The sequence below is a fragment of the Phocoena phocoena genome, chromosome 16 (genome assembly GCF_963924675.1).
Source record: "Phocoena phocoena chromosome 16, mPhoPho1.1, whole genome shotgun sequence".
NCBI lineage: Eukaryota > Metazoa > Chordata > Mammalia > Artiodactyla > Phocoenidae > Phocoena > Phocoena phocoena.
The window spans coordinates 70,468,518-70,485,687 of NC_089234.1; the positions used below are offsets into that span (position 1 = coordinate 70,468,518).

At 44.7% G+C, this 17,170-nt stretch overlaps 1 protein-coding gene across 1 annotated transcript in view; it reads left to right on the top strand.

The window, feature by feature from the left end:
* The window catches only part of RHOBTB1 (Rho related BTB domain containing 1), a 66,139-nt gene extending 52,104 nt beyond the window's left edge, over nucleotides 1-14,035 (top strand). Inside the window, exons 6-10 of the mRNA XM_065894231.1 lie at nucleotides 587-705; nucleotides 7,014-7,164; nucleotides 9,969-10,057; nucleotides 12,924-13,029; nucleotides 13,572-14,035. Of these exons, the coding sequence (XP_065750303.1) occupies nucleotides 587-705; nucleotides 7,014-7,164; nucleotides 9,969-10,057; nucleotides 12,924-13,029; nucleotides 13,572-13,741 (635 nt within the window). The 3' untranslated portion in view covers nucleotides 13,742-14,035. The remainder of the gene's footprint in view (nucleotides 1-586; nucleotides 706-7,013; nucleotides 7,165-9,968; nucleotides 10,058-12,923; nucleotides 13,030-13,571) is intronic.
* Nucleotides 14,036-17,170: the final 3,135 nt, after the last annotated feature.

Genomic DNA, 17,170 nt, shown 5'->3' on the forward strand with positions numbered 1-17,170 from the left:
GTAATTAGAAAAATTTGAATATGAACTAGATAATGGATGATATTAGGGAATTATTCCTAATTTTCTTAAAAATAATAATGGTTAGGAGAATGTTATTTTTAGAAAATTCTTTCTTAATAACGTAGTTAGAAGTATCACGCTGTTAAAATATGTCTACATAAATGTAAAATACATAAATATATAGAGAGCTAAGGCAAACATGACAAAATGTTAAACATGTGAAAAGCAAGTTGTCGTCGTACTATTCTTGCCACTGTTCTCTATGTTTGAAATTTTTCAAAATAAGGCTGAAAGAATATTCCTCTCCTTTACGTTACTTTATGGTTCAGAGAATTTGTGTTGTGACCCTTTGTGTAATTTTAACTGCTTACTCCTTAATCCTCGGAGGACACGGTGAGAATTGGGTGTGCCCAAGGCGGGGGGGGGCGGGGGGTCGGGGAGTGCCGGGGAGGTTGGGGAGGGGTGGACACGACATCAGTGCTTCAAGGTATGGAGGAGAGAAGACGAGAGATGTAGGCTGAGGCGCGTGGGTGGAAGTTTCTCGGGGAGGTTGGCTCACGCTTGTGCTTCCTCCATCCTTGGGCAGATGTGACATTTAAGTTGGACGATGGAGCCATCAGTGCCCACAAACCACTGCTGATCTGCAGCTGCAAGTGGATGGCTGCCATGTTCGGGGGGTCGTTCGTCGAAAGCGCCAACAGTGAGGTAGGTGCCTTCCGAAAAGCCCAAGCGGCATCTTTATGAATGTGCATGTGTATTTATGTTAGGAAGTGTTTAATTGGCCAGAGGACTTTGATTCTTTAACTGCTAACTTGGAATAGGTTTGTTTGTTTGTTTTGTAATTTTTTTTTTTTTTTGGCCGCACTGCCGGGCACGCAGAACTTCCCCGACCAGAGATCAAACGTGGTCCCCTGCAGTGGAAGACTGGAGTCCTAACCACTGGACCGCCAGGGAAATCCGGAATAGTTTTTTAGGCAGTGCTTCAGTGTCACGTCACCATCGTCTTTTTTTTTTTTTTTTTTTTTTTTTTGCGGTATGTGGGCCTCTCACCGCTGTGGCCTCTCCCGTTGCGGAGCACAGACTCCGGACACGCAGGCTCAGCGGCCATGGCTCACGGGCCCAGCTGCTCCGCGGCACGTGGGATCTTCCCAGACCAGGGCACAAACCCGTGTCCCCCACATCGGCAGGTGGACTCTCAACCACTGCGCCACCAGGGAAGCCCCTTCACTGTCTTCCTAATTCTGCAGTTATGAGGAGCTGTTGTCTGTCGCTCACTTGTTCTGTGTGAGCCCCTATGTGCTCCTGTATCCTTCCATCCTCACAGCTCTCCTTGTCCCTGAAAACATGCTCAGCTATATTTTTTAACAAATGTCACCAGGCAGGGTACTCTCAAAATCACATCGAAGCAGGGAAGACCGTCTTCCAGAAGGAGGAGACTGAAAAGTGTCTTTAGTCACTTATGTCCTGGGCTCAGCTCTGCTAGTAACAGACGGGGGAATCTTAAAAAGCCACCTCCTTGTGCCTCGGTCTCCTTATCCGCAAGACGGGGGATGCACTAGGTCACGCTCAAGGTGCCTGGAGCTGCAACTCTCCGAGGCTGCGCCCTGATCTGTCTCAACTCTAGAGTGTGTCAACTCTAGGGGAACAGTAATGGAGCAAAGGGTGACTCCTCTGAAAGGCCTCTTGGAGTGCTTGTTACATCTAGTAGAAGCCACTGGGTAACCTGTCAAACGCTGGCCCTATCTCCAAAAGAGGGATATTCTTACAGCAGAGCAAGCAGTATCTTGGAGACCCTGTATCTCCACCTTTTTACGAACTGTTGGAAAAGGCAGAAAAATTCCCTTCAAGCGTTTCTAACTTTAGTCTAGAGGTAGGCATTTTTTCTGTCGAGTTTTGCAGGTATTTCTTAACCATCTTTTTTAAGAAAAAATAAAACATGGGGACACAAGCTTATTGTCCTAAGAGGCTTGTTATGTTTATCTCAGCATCTCTCCAAACTTTTAACAGAAATACAGAAAACAATAGCTAACTTTTCCAAGGGGGGGGCGCTCACACCAGAAATCCGAGCACTCCCTTTGTGACCCAGACACTCGCATTTGCATCCCCAAGTAGGGAAACAGAATCCTAGAATCACAAGCCAGGATGGCCAGCTGTCACTAGGCCACCCTCCTGCTTCCAGAAAAAACTATAGCTGCTCCTAAACCGACCCCCAGCCAAAGACTGTCTGCTGTTGGGGGAAAAGATGTTAGAATTATCCTGATGGCCTCTTCTGGTGTCTGCCAGCCTTTGTAAACCAGGAGGTCCTTACCTGTAGCTAAATGTAGTGTTTCCTGGGCCATCAAAGGTGTTTGGGAGCATCGTTACTGAGATGACAGCAGCTGGTAGAGGCCACCCAGTGAAGAAAGGGCTTGAGGCTCAGATCCCCCAACTCCCCTACGTAAAAAGCTGAGTGGCCTTGGGCAAGTGACCACCTTGCTGGGCTCCAGCCTCCCCATCTGGAAAAGGCGATCGTAAACCCGTAATGTGGTTGTGAGGTGTGACAGTTGATACTTGCAGAGCACGTCGTGAGCACTAAATGCAAGATGACCTCAGTCCTATTTGGATGCCAGTAGCGTTGATGATATTCCTTCCCTCTCACTTCCAAGAAAATTGGGGGAAGCCACCAATTCATAAAACCTCATCCAACTGGCACGTCGCCGACTTCAGTAATCTCCTGAGATAAAGAGTCCAGAGGCTCGCTTCCCTTCTTTTTCCAGCTCTCTGAAGTGTGTGCCAGGAGTGCCGCAGATAGCCTGCTCTTCACCCAGCAGAGAGAAGTTGGTCGAGGTCAGGAGCCCATTGTCCCACGAAGGGACACTGTCAGAGCTGACCTCACAAATGCTAATCCCCTTTATCCCTTCCCAGAATGGACTGTAATTGTGTCCAGATTAAAATGTGCGGGAGAGGTGACCAAAACAAAAACTTGGCAGCCGATGTGAACCACACGCGTATGCGGTGCCACATCCTCTCCCAGGGATGACACCTGTTTAGCTTCACCCTGCCCCCCACCCCCAAGGACTAGGTCACTCACCATTGAGAACTGCAGCTGAGCCTGATAGGGATGTAGAGATTCAACCCAGCTCAAGAGACAAAGGCCATGGAACCAAGCAACTGAAGGTCTGTGCCAGGGCACCTCGTATACGAAGAATGGCATGAGCTGTGGATATGTCCAGCCTTTCCCGCCCTTTCTCGTGATTTCCAGGGTAGACTGGAAATAGTCTACCCTGGAAATAGTACATAGTTATGAACTCTAGTCTCAGCTTGACCTTGGGCAAGAATCTGACCCTCTTTAGACCTGTGTCCTCATCTCTAAAACGGGGACCACAAGAGAACCTTTCTCGAAGGGCAGGTAAGGCATGAGGATACGTGTGTAAAGCATCAGGTTTGGTGCCTAGAACACGCAAAGGCTCAAGGAGTGTCAGTGACTATTATCCTGGAGGATTCTTGTTAAATTGTTTCCACGAGGAACTCAAGATCTTTGTCCCCCAAAAGCCTTCAGGTAACAAGCCCCCAGTTCCCTTCCTAAACTAGCGAAGTGTAGTAGAGATGGTTATGGGGGTAAGAAGAGGCATTTGGTTAAAGGCTCAATAAATGCTTGATGGTTAATTGAGGTGCGTATTCACATGGGCCTTTTCTTTCTAGGCCACCTTTTAACTCTTTGTCTTCTGAAAATCCTCCACAAAATCCAGCCCCTTTTTTTGTTTTTTTGCATTAATAGAATTCACATGCATATCCAGAAAGGAATAAAATATGCCCACTGATGTTCCTTTAACTTTTTTTGTCATTTAATATTTAAGAAGACACTGTAATTTACTTCTGTTTTTCTCATTACTTTTAATGTAGCAGTAAGCATACTTTTCTCCCCAGAGGTACTCAGCAAGTGGTTCATTAAAAATGCATGGCCGGCTTGTAGGAAGCAATGCTCTGGATCTAGAATACTCTCTCATTCTCTATGAGACCATCTCTAATTAGAAGCCTGATAGTCTGAGCCGATCTTCGCAATTAAAATTTTAAACCAACTAAACTGGAATATGGGTCGTTGTTTAGGGTAGCATTATATTCTTATATTTTTTAAAGCTACATTCAGCAGGTAGGGCACAACATTTTTAATTCCATTTCTTGTATTTCTATTATTTTTTAAAGTTCTATAAAAACAGTCGCCCTGTTGCTATTCAGTTCATTATAAATGTTGAAATCACAGAAACAGCCTTTTAAAGAGAATCAGCATTGAGGGGGAAAGAATGCGTGTTCTGAAAGTGTTTTCGTTTTTTCTCATTTGCTGGTTACTTCTGAGGGTCCCTAACATTATTTGCCCAAAAGAGCCATTGCTTTAAAAAAAAAATGTTAATGTTATATTAAGCAAGAAGGAAACAGTAGGTCATGGATGATTACAGATGTCAGAATGCTCTGAAGACAGTGGAAGTGTTGGGCCAGGGCTGCTTGCTGGAATCCACTGTCATCTCCGGCCGCCAGAAACAACTTCCTTCCATTTAGGATGTCCATTTTGCCATGACTTAAAACACATTCTTAGCAAAAATTGCTAAAGTCATCTGGGTATCTTCAAAATCCGTAATCTCAGTGAAGAGAAGCTTTAGATGTCATCTATTCCAAACCTCTCCCATGTCACGGATGAGGAAACTGAGGTTCAGAGAGGGTGATTTGTCAAAGGTCACAGAGCATTTTAGCAACACATCTCTGGGCCTGCCCCAGCCTCTTACCCTGTCCTCCAAGCCATTATTTTCAGAAACAGCAGACATCCCCATCCCTGAGAGAACAGGTGCTCATAGGAAGCTCTGGGACTTTTTTATATTTATTATCACTAACACTTTAGAGCACTTAGCACTTTGTAAAATGTATATATTTTTACTTGGCCCAAATTTTAAAGTTTCACAAGTTAATTAACCTTCAGTTATCTAAAAGGTGTACTAATCCAAGCACCATTCTAGAGAAATGAAATTTTGCCATATGTCATTTGCCATATTTGCCATAAATAATTTCGTGTCTGTATAAGATAAACGCATGTGTACATAAACATATATACACACAAATATAACCAGTGTTAGATTCACTGGAATAGAAATTACAATACAACAGCTTCGTTATTTCAAAATGATATAAGTAATAGTTTCTACTTGCCAGGTTTTATTTATTGTAGAGGTTGTGCTAGAAACTTGAAATGATCACACTTGTCAAGTCATTGATGGTAGTAACCCATGCAGCTTATTAATAGAATCATAATTGTTTTCGCTCTGAGAGGGGAGGGAGTAATTCTCTTAATATTTCTAGGGATTTTTCTGGGCCCTCCCTTTCATACACTTAGGGAAACTCCAACTGTCTGAAAGGATATTCCCTCTCTGAAGTGGCTGGTGTCTAGTCAGAAAAATTATGTAGATGGTTGCTATAACTTAAACAGTTCTGCAACCACACCACTAGAAGACTGCAATGGCCACAAGGCCCTTGTCGATTGTGGAGGCATTTTATGTGTGTGTGTGTGTGTGTGTGTATATATATATATATATATATACATATACACACATACATACAAATATATGGAGAGAGATTATAGTATAGATGTAATCATATATAATATACAGATGTCATATATAATTCATAAATGTAATCATATTTAGATATATATTTTTCTGTGCTGTGTAGAGAGGTTTATTAAGTACCAGAATTCAGAAGTGTATGACTCTTCATCCTTTTGAACTTAGAAATCTAATTCTAAAAACTGTTAGTGAAATGAGGTGCTGTAGTGTAGCTTTCTTCCTTACCATGAAGGGTTTCCAGTCCTACACAGCAGTTCTGAACGTAGACTTTAGAATCATATTTCCTGGGTTCAGATATCAGCCCCAGCCTCCTAGCTCTGTGACCCTGGGCGCTGGACTTAACCTCCCTGAACCTCCGTCCCTTTATCTGTAAGATGGCAAAAATAATAGTCTCTTCCTCCTAGGGAGGATATAAGGATCAAAATAGATAATGCATGTGGAAAGCTTATTAGCACAATACTTTGTGCATAGGAGGCCTTCTATTAGGTTAATTCTTATCATCATTCCAAATAGCAAGCACTAGTGGCACCATTCTGTGTTTTGCCAGGGTACGTCTCGTGGAGTTAGAAACCTAAAGTGAAGAATACCTGCTATGACGTGTATATCCCTGTTGATCCAGGCCCAGACGTTCAGAACTCTACCTCCCAGGCAGTCCCTGGCTCCCCAGCAAACTCTAGCATGTAGGAATACGGGCAACAACTACAGGTACTCAGGAAGGAGATTAGGGGGATCCTCCAGGGAACAATTCCCCATACCCAGCCGTTCCCCTAGATGTCCCAAGCACAGGTTTCTCTGGATTCTCTGCATCTGCTGACACCTGATAATGTTCCAGTAGTTCTATGTCCATGCCATAGGAAAAATAAAGTGTGTATGTCATGCTAACATATACTTTTTAATTTTTTTTTATTGACATAGAGTTGATTCCATGCTAGCATTTAGTGAAAGAAGGTTGGAATCAAGCCAGTCACTGTGGCAACTAGGGTGGCTGCTCATCCTTTGTTTTGACATCTTAGAGAGCTGGGCTCTGTCATGTGTCAGCAACAGTGCAGTTTGCAGCTCCCCCCAACACCTGTCATGTTGCTAGGAGATTTCTTTCCCCACAACCGAGTATTATAAGGTACTTGGCAAGGAGGGCCTATAATGTCATACATTTACAGCCCATTTGTCTGATTTATAAGCCCAAACAGCCATTTAAAAATTCCAAATCAGGCCATGTCAGGCAGCCCCACTTTTTTGTCATCTACAAATCGAACGGTTATGTTTAAAGCCATAAATAGTAAATGACTTCTCTGCACAGCCTCAAAGCAAGGTGTCCCAGACTCACTAACAAGGAATCACACAGTGGGGGTATTTACAAGCAGTAGAGCCTGAAAATGTGCCCACTGCCTTCTTCAGCAGAACTTACCTTTTCAAATAACATTTCAGGTATATCTCCCGAACATAAACAAGATGTCAATGCAGGCGGTACTGGATTATCTTTATACCAAGCAGTTGTCACCTAACTTGGACCTGGACCCACTGGAACTAATTGCTTTGGCAAACAGATTTTGCCTGCCACACTTGGTTGCGCTTGCAGGTAAGGCTGATGACTCAGGGCCATGCGGTGTCTGACTGTCATATTTATCAAAATCGCATTTAAGCAAAAATAAGATTTCCAGGGAATAAAAATTTATTTTTTATCACCCAATATAGGACTGTCTGGTACAGGGTGATATGAACGGATCAAATGTATCAGACAGCCCAGTTCAATTCAGCACCTATTTCACCCAATATAGGACTGTCTGGTACAGGGTGATATGAACGGATCAAATGTATCAGACAGCCCAGTTCAATTCAGCACCTATTTTTTAAGCACCTACTTTGTAGTAGGTCCTGCTGATGCACTTTTAAAGCTGAGTAATGCATGGCCCCTGCCCCTGAGGCCCATGCTCTATGCCCTCTGCCTCATTTGCGGGTGGACCACAGAACTGGAAATAAAGCTGTTGTGTCCATTTATCCCCATAATATGTGTTCAGACGCAGTGTCTAAGAAAGAGGCAGGGGACTTCCCCGGTGGTTAAAAATCTGCCTGCCAGTGCAGGGGACACGGGTTCGATCCCTGGTCCGGGAAGATCCCACATGCCACGGCGCAACTAAGCCCGAGTGCCGCAACTACTGAGCCTGCATGCTGCAACTACTGAAGCCCACACGCCTAGAGCCAGTGCTCCGCAACAAGAGAAGCCACCACAGTGACAAACCCACGCACTGCAACGAAGAGTAGCCCCTGCTCGCCTCAACTAGAGAAAGCCCGCGCACAGCAACGAAGACCCAACGCAGCCACGAAAAAAAAAAAAGGAAGAAAGAGGCAGTAGGAGGCAGTGGTTAAGAACATAGGCTACAGATCCAGATTGCCTGGGTTCAAATCCTGGCTCCACTATTTACTGGCTGGCTGATTTCCTACTTGATTTAACTGCTCTGGGTCTCAGCTTTCTCTCTCTTTAAAATGGGGATCATAATATTCTACTACAGAGTTATGAAGATTAAATGAGTTAAGAGATTATATAAAGAGAGAGAGAGTCCTTACGAACAGTGTCTGGCACCTAGTAAGCGTTATGTAAGTGGTTTTCTTAAAGCTATTTTAGAAAATGTTCTGACATTGTCAAGACCATTTTGGGAAAAAGGGAGACTAGCTTTAACTTCACAGAATCTTATGTATCATTTCTAGATTTGTTCAGTTGGTGAGCCAAAGCAGGTCAAAATAAGATACACGCTTTCGAATATTTCTTTTCTTGAATTTAAACCTTGTTCTTCATTCACCAAAGGTTTCGATTAGCAATAAGGGTGTTTATTGCTACATTTAGTTGACTCCTGTTAACCGTGAAAGCAGAATAGTGCCTGTTCTGCTCACTGGCTTATCCCCTGCACGCAGAAAAGTGCCTGAGCATATGAGGTTCTCAGTAAAGATCTGTTGAATCATTAAATGAAAATGAATGTATGAACAAACCAACCAGTCATATCTGCCCTTGACTTTCTGCCAGTGTCTTTAGAGAAAAGATTTACTTCTCTGTATTCCAGGTTTCTACTACACTCAACCAACTGGAGATCAAAGTTTTCTCCTTACCTCTCATCTTCACCAGTTGGATAATAAGAGATGGTTGAAGTATTGCTCTTCATTTTTTTAAATGGTTTTTAACCAATATACCTGAAGTCATAGATTCAAATGAGTATTGCTGCTTTTTAAATACTAACTCTAGGAGGCTGCATTGGGCAATTCTTTTTTTCAGAAGTAAGAGTCCCAAGCCATTTGACTATCCAGTTTTTACAAGTATTTGTCCTTTGAAAACAAATTGAATTTTTTTAAATAGTCAAAAGTAATTTGGAGGCAAATCTGTTGAACAAGGTTTGGGATCAATCTTGAAGTAGTGCCATTTTTGCTTAAATATTAAGTGTGGTGATGAAAACATGGGACTGATTTCTCCATGAAAGAAACTGACCCAAAGAAACCTTCTTGTGTGAACCATAGACTTCTATGTATGATTACTTTTCTTATTAAATGCTATTATTAACTGTTATGATTATTTAGTAAATAGCTTCCTAAGGTGGTTCCTTTAATCCTTTATATAGTGTTTGGTGTGTAGTATAGAGTGTTTAGACCATAGTGTTTAAAAGTCAGTTTCTGGGGTGAAAATGCCTTGCAAGGCAAAGTGTTAAATGAATATCAAGAAATATTGCAGTTCCCTAAAATTTAAAACCCAGTGACTGGACTTCCCTGGTGGCGCAGTGGTTAAGAATCCGCCTGCCAGTGCAGGAGACATGGGTTCGAGCCCTGGACCGGGAAGATCCCACATGCCGCGGAGCGGTTGGGCCCGTGAGCCATGGCCTCTGAGCTTGCGCATCCGGAGCCTGTGTTCCGCAACGGGAGAGGCCACAACAGTGAGAGGCCCGTGCACCGCAAAAAAAAAAAAAATAGAGGAGTCTAGGCAGGTACTGGCCTGTCCAGGGCAGCACACTCCAACAGAACTATGTGCAGTGATGGAAACTTTCTGTGTCCGCATTGGCCAATACACATGAAATGCGGCTTGCGTGGCTGAGGACCTGAAGTTTTTACTTGGTTTACTTTTAATTATTAATTTAAGTTTAATAGTCTCAGGTGGCCAGTAGTTACCATATTGGACAGAGAAGGTCTGGAGGACTCTAGATATTTCAGAAGGCTAACAAGTATCCCCGGAGTCGCTGGTGCACTGGCTGGAGACCAGGACTCCCCGTGCTGAAAGGCGCGCGGCAGAGTGGGCCCTGGGTTCAGTTCCCGTGGAGCTGTGACCCGTGCTTCCTCCCCTCGTGGCTGCTCCCGGGCCATGGCCTCCAGGCGCTAACTTTCTCCCGCTCCCTCTCTCCTCCCCAGAGCAGCACGCTGTCCAGGAGCTGACCAGGGCCGCCATGAGTGGCGTGGGCATCGATGGGGAAGTGCTCTCTTATTTGGAATTGGCCCAGGTTTGTAGCAGTTTGCCTTTCACCTTTTCAGTGTGTTCAACCAGTTGGTTTAACGCTGATGAAACATTCCACTGTTGCATCTGTCTAAATAAAGATGTCACCACCGAGTCACAGAGGCCCCCCACTGTGTGCAACGAGAAGATCTGAGAGTTTTACGTTTCATGCACGGTTCACCCTGCTGGGCTTTGTTTGAATAAAACAACAAGGACCCCACCCACACGCCAGCCCCCTTGTGCCCCCCTCCCGCTGCCCCGAGGCACCAGCTTCACATGTGGGAGAACAACTCAGGGTATGGGAGGAGAAGGCATTCTCTCTCCTTCTTTGAATTCTCAAACACGGATTGGCCGAGATCAGACAGTTTCTAGAATTTCGTGAAGTCCAGTGATGGATGCCTCACGTCTCACTGCAGCTCTCCTGGGTTTTTTTTTACATCAGTACTTGTTACTGTTGACGTTGTGGTTCCATAATCCCCATACACACTTGCCCCCTTCCTCTATAGAGGGTCTGAGATCCAGCCTCGGCTTTGTCACTACATAACTTACTTAATGCACAAAGCTAAACTCTGCCTCAGTTTCCTCATCTGTAGGAAATAAGGATGGTAATTCACACCCTGTCAACCTTACAGATTATTTTGAGAATCAGGTGGGAGAGAATGTTCCAGAAAGAGCACCAAAGAGAGGAAGCCCTCTCATAATACAGGGCACATATGCAGAGTTATCTAGTCCCTGGCCTAGACTTACTGGCAATGAGTTTACACTCTGAAGGAACTAAGAATAGACTCTTTAGTTTTTTCTGTGGCCTATTAGGTTTGGCTTTCTTCATTCCCTTTCTCAGGGAATTGGTTTACTAAGTCTTAGGTCAGGTAGTTTCAATCCAGATTTCTCAGAAGGGAAAACGGTGGACCAGGACTTCACAGCAACCTGCTCACTCTGACTTAACATTCAACAAGGATTTGTTATTTTCTCCCCCTGTACCAGGCACCACCCTAGACGAGAGGACATGGAGATACAAACACGGTAGATTCTCTGCCCTTGGGGCCGTCCTAGGCCACTGAGGGAAACAGACACAAGCACAACTTATTAAAATCCAATGTGGGGCTTCCCTGGTGGCGCAGTGGTTGAGAGTCCGCCTGCCGATGCAGGGGACACGGGTTCGTGCCCCGGTCCGGGAAGATCCCACATGCCGCGGAGCGGCTGGGCCCGTGAGCCATGGCCGCTGAGCCTGCGCGTCCGGAGCCTGTCCTCCGCAACGGGAGAGGCCACAACAGTGAGAGGCCCGCGTAGCGCATAAAAAAAAAAAAAAAAAAAAATCCAATGTGAAAAACAACCTCACAGAGGTTCCAGTTAAAACTGAGAACAGACATCAATCACAAGTCAAATCAGCAAGCCCCCATCAACACTGTCCAAATGGGAATTTGGGGGTGTTTTGAAACAGGCCTAGAGGACAGCTTATGACCTGTGCCCTCTCCAGTAAGTATTCCTCCTCGAGAACAATCAGATGACCCAGAACTTCATATAGGGCCAGCCCACTTGAGGTAATGATTTACAGTTGTGTCTATTTGTTTGCTGTGTATTCCCACCCCTTGCCCTCCCCCGACCCCGCCCACACATACACCCTGCAAAGAAATAATATGATTCCTGCTAAGCTCTGACAAGCCGTGGCAGGAAGAGTTTAGGACAGAGTCTCCCACATCTTAGCTCATTTGTTAGACCCTAACCCAAGGGGTAAGTATTTAACAGTCAGCTTGGGGACAGGTGGGACCCTGATCTGTTGCATCTTCCAGTTTCTGGGGTGTAAATACCCCTACCTGGCCAACTTTAACAACGTGAAGTCACCGAGCTCAGAGTACAGAAGGGATGCCCCCCGTGATGCTCTTAAGCAGGTACAAGCCAACGCCAGTACTGCACTGCTCCGCTCTGACTTGCAGAAGGAAACCTGTTATCAAGAGAAGTTGGAAGCACCTGCTAGAATTGTCTGTCATGTTGGGCTTGTGATCTGCAGAGAGTTTCTTGAGTTAGTTTCTGAGGGCGTTGGCTTTTCTCTTGGCCTCTGTTCAGGGCACTGACGGGGGCCCTGGAGGAAGCGCACTGTAGGTTTCAGGGGTTCACCTGCTCAAAGAAACTTCAAGAGCAACAGACAACAGAATGGCTGTCTGAAAGGGGCCTGGACAGAAAGAGTGAGGGATGGGGGGACCTGCCAAACTGGGGGAGGGAATGGGGAGTGGACTGTGGATTTTTGAGCATCGGGTGTTTTGCAGTCACGGCTTCCTCAGCTGCCACTGTCCTGAGCATCTGCTCGGAAAGGAGAGGGTGGATCGAGGGTCTGGATCCCTCCGTCCCCGCCCACACGGCCTGCTCTTCTTATGTAACCAGAGGACAGGCACACATGCTGCGTGCTCCTGCACTGATCTTTCATGCTCCTGTTTTAGATCTCTGGCCCCAGCCACCTGAGCTTCGACATGCAACACGGCGGATTCTGTTGCCGAGGCTCCTTAAACAGAGATGACATCGCTGCTTTCTCCCGTGGTCTGGTGCCTTCCAGAGGCCACGGCCACTTATCATTAGAGGGCAGGTGGAAGGGGAGAAGAGGAGGGCAAGGCATACTTTAGACTCCTGATCTGATACAGTGATTATTTTTAGCGCACATATCCCTGGGCGGGTGGGGGGGGGGGGGAGGAGTGTGCCGAACGCTTACACGTGGCTGGCGTCCGAACCGTGGGCAGAGTCAAAACCCTGTAGTCAAAACAAGAGGTTTCCGAATTAGTCATCTGGGCCCTTTATTTCTTTGACCCGTCCCGTGGCTTTTTCTTTCTTTGTAGCCCCACTTTAGAAAAGAGTCTGACCCCCTTTTGGTCACTTCCCTGCAGTTTCACAATGCCCACCAGTTGGCCGCCTGGTGTTTGCACCACATCTGCACCAACTACAACAGTGTTTGTTCCAAGTTCCGCAAGGAAATCAAATCGAAATCTGCAGGTGAGGCCGTGCGGTCCCCATCTGTCCAGTTCCCCTCACCTGTGACTGAAGGGTTTACCTTCACTGCCCTCGAGAATGAACGCGGGCAGCCCCCAGCTCATGGAGAATTCCTTGTACGGTAGTCACAGATTCACGTGACGTGACCCAAGGAATTGGAGGTTGGAAATCGTCTCTGGAGAACTTCACGGCCGGGGGGATCTGGGCGGAGGGGGCGGTCAGGATGCCCTGCTGTGGAGCGAGCAGAGATTGCTGGCTCGCCCTTGTCCAGGGAGGCATGCTTGGGAGAGAGCTTACGCTCTGAAATGAAGGGGTCCTGGCTTCAGGCTCTCTGTGTCCAGCTGTGTGATTTTAGGCAAGTGACTCTACCTCTCAAAACTTTGGTGTCACAGTCTGCCACTGGCCCTACCCACAGTCCCTGCCCATTGGGTAGTTAAGATGAGCACACGATCATCATATATAAGAAGCCTAAACACAGAACCTACTAGCACAGAGAAGCCATGAATGAAGAGCAGGTATCATCATTTGCATCTTTCCTTCCCCAGACAACCAGGAATACTTTGAGCGGCACCGCTGGCCCCCCGTGTGGTACCTGAAGGAGGAAGACCACTACCAGCGTGTGAAAAGGGAAAGAGAGAAGGAAGATATTGCACTAAATAAACATCACTCGAGACGAAAGTGGTGCTTCTGGAATTCATCTCCAGCGGTCGCCTGAGGCAGAAGAGAAAAAAAAAAAAAGCAGAAATCTGACATACCACTTTTCAAAGCACTGCTGTAAAGTCGGTCTTACTGTTAGAGATAAGGTGTAGTTCAGGTGGCAGGCACTGCTCTTCCTCCACTTTCATGCATTTATCTTTGTTGGGATCAAAGCACAAGCTCACCATCCATGAGCCTGGACAAAAAGGGAAGTTGACGCCCACTGCATTCCTTAAACTTGTACATTTTTTGTTAGAAGGCTTAATAAAACTTTAGTCCGTTATCTCATTTCTTTTTATACAAAGGAAAAAAATAATCCAGCTCTCATGTTTCGAATTCCAAATTGGAAAATATTTTTATATGGTCTCTTGTAAATGAAAATACTGTGTATTAACTTTATTTTACAAGCCACACATTAACCATGAAGTCGCCCTGTGATTCTCTTTGCCCATGTGATCACCAAGCGTTATTACTTAGAGGGCTATCCTTCTGTCGTGAAGTAAAGGGTTGGAATGAAATTCCCCAAAGTGCAAGTTAGGGAGTGTTTCATCTGTGTTCTGCTGAATAGCATCGGTATAATTACAAAGTCAACTCCAAGAATGTGTAATATTTACGATATTTGCCATGTAAGTGCTAGTAATTGTATGGTTATATGTGCCATGTAAAATACAGTGATATCACATCCTCTGTTGTATAAAACATCTAGACTTAACGGACAATCTTTATAATCATTAGAAGGGCTTATTAAATCCCAGCATTATCCAGGGCAAACTCTCTGGTGGACCTGAATACAGAAGATACCGTAAGAGCATTGGTGTTCGGATTGCTGTATTAGGATGTACATCTCTCAGTGTTCCTTGATCTTGCCGTGTTTCTGCATGCAGATTCTCCACTGACTTGAATCGAGATGGGCAAGGGAAAGGGTCCCCGGACTCTGTCCCAACGTCTGCAGGCTTGTCACACCTCCCCACTGGAAACAGGCTTCCTCAGGTCTCTCACCTGCGGCCAACTTCACTTTGTAAGACCCATATTTTTAACTCTTCCCAGGGAAAACTCACGTTGCTGCAGAAGTATACCAAGGCAGACCACCCACCCCTGCTGAAATTCAGCGGGGCCTGTGAAGGCACGAAGCTGGAGGCTGGGTCGTCTAGGGTCACTGCATTCTCCAACGAAGACGGGAATTTTACTCCAAGAGTCTAGGAAACGGTGCTATTGTGAGTTAGTTCTGACCCTTTGTCATTCTGAGTTTTCAGTGTTAAAATAGAAAGTACTGAGCAGGGGAGTTTTGAGAGGCCGTCAATCACTGCTTCTCTGTAAATTAAAATGTTACAGCACTCACGCAGAGCATTTTAAGGCCACACTTCCTTCCATACCTGTCAAGGGATGTTGTGTGGTGGAGGCTGGGACTTATTCTTTCAGGAAGTCAATTAACTGATGCTAAAAGCTGTTGATTTTTTTTTTTAGCTTTCAGAAGTTGGAAAAGAGACAGTTGAATCCAAACTCCAATGTTGACAGCCAAATATATTTGAAAATCTATCCAGATTACAGATGGACATTTATTACTGGCAGGGGATACACACCAGATTCAAAAGCTGGGAGAGGCCCAGCAATAAAGAGGCTCCTTTATCACCCTCTCATGACAAAGGAGGGGGCAGTAGAGTAGGGAAGGATGGGATGATTGTAAATGCCTCTACTTTAATTTTGGGTCAGTAGGTTGTAAGTCATTAATGGGAGGAGAAAGGAGACAGAATGAGAGGAAGAATCGGCATATATCCCATCATAAAATGGTAGAAGTTGAGTTTTCAATGAGTAGTCAGAATGGAATTTATACAACCAAAGCTCCCATGTGATTGTAATCTTGCCAAAATGTAATGGACATATAAATGAACCTGGGTATAAGCAATAATATCCACTAGTGTTTGTTATCAGCTACTGTTACCAAGTGGCTGGTTCATTTGGTTAACGCTGATTATGGCCTTTTAACCATGGTGGTTTGTTTTGTGTTTTTTATTTCACGAAAAGCCAGTAAAATCGTTTAGCTATAAAATGCCTCCAGTTTTTCTTTAAGGACTACCATCATTATCATGTGTGTAATTTTCATTGCTTTTTAAAAACACTGTCAAAACTTTAAAGGTGCTGGATCATGGGGGCTGTGTGTCCTCTAGGAACCAGGCAGCCTGAATGACCGTCATCTTTGTTTTCAGTATTGCCAGCAGCGTGCAATACCATGATGTAAATGAGGGGTCTGGATCTTGGCTCTTGGCTAATATGGTTATGTCATTAGACGTGGTACAGTTCTGGAAAAAACAAAAATGATGTCTTTCCCCTAATGGACTTCTTATAAGCGGATTTTGGGGGATTCCACCAGCAATTAAGTCAAAGTTTGCATTGGTGGACTCATGAAGATCAGTCTTTTCTTCAGAAGCAGATCTGAGAAAAGCCTTTGGAAAAATCTGTTAAAATTTTCTGGACTTCTAGGTAGTGTAATATTTGCCCAAGCTCAGAAGGAAGAATGGTCTCCAGTGAGGTCACAAGGGGGGATTTTCTGAGCGGCAAATTCCCTATGACTCCGTGGAAAGGAGTTGACAACTATAAAAAATAACCACAGGAAAAAGACAGTGAGTTTCCAATACATTTACACACCTTTTAAAGGTGGGTGGTCCAGATCAGACACCTTTTACATAACGCATACCGGTGGGGTCTTACATATAGAAAGTCTTGGTCTAAATCTCTCCTATGGCAATGCCTGGCAAACCATCAAGGATTTCAACAACCCCATATCAGCATTATAGGAACCACAAACTGTACTGGTTTAGAGGTGACTCAAGTATTTTCATTATAGACATTCAAAAGCAGGAATTCTATGCTTCTAAGATTTTTTTTCACACTTACTTCCACTGTATGGTATATCAGTTGTCAAAATTCAGTTTTTCATCACTGTGACATTGGCTAAGTAGAATAAATTCTACTAGTCAGAGGAAAAAAACAAAGTGAATTCTGAATTTGGAAACTTAATGAGTGCAGCATTTCTGAAATGAATGCTTTTCTGCAAGCTAAAGATTTACCAGACTTTTTCTTACAGAAATATATGGGGGATTTCTTTTAATTGAATGCCCTAATTGGATGCCAGTGGGCAAGCAGCAATAATTCCTCTTTTCTAGAAGAATGTGACTATTGCATAAGAGACGTAGACTTGAAAGTTAGCCAGGGAGAATGTGTTCTGTGTGCGTGTGTATGTGTGTAAGTAATCAAGAAACAACACAAGGAAGAAAAAAAAAAAAAAAGGCTAAACACAATTTTAAAAAATAAAGAGGGAGAAGGGGCACTGACCAGAGCCACCGAAGTTGAATTAAGCACCGTGAGCCTTGGATGCACCTCTTCCTTCCAAAGTGCTAATTTGTGAGATTATTCCATATCTCCTGACTTAATTTTCAGATGAAGACTTTGC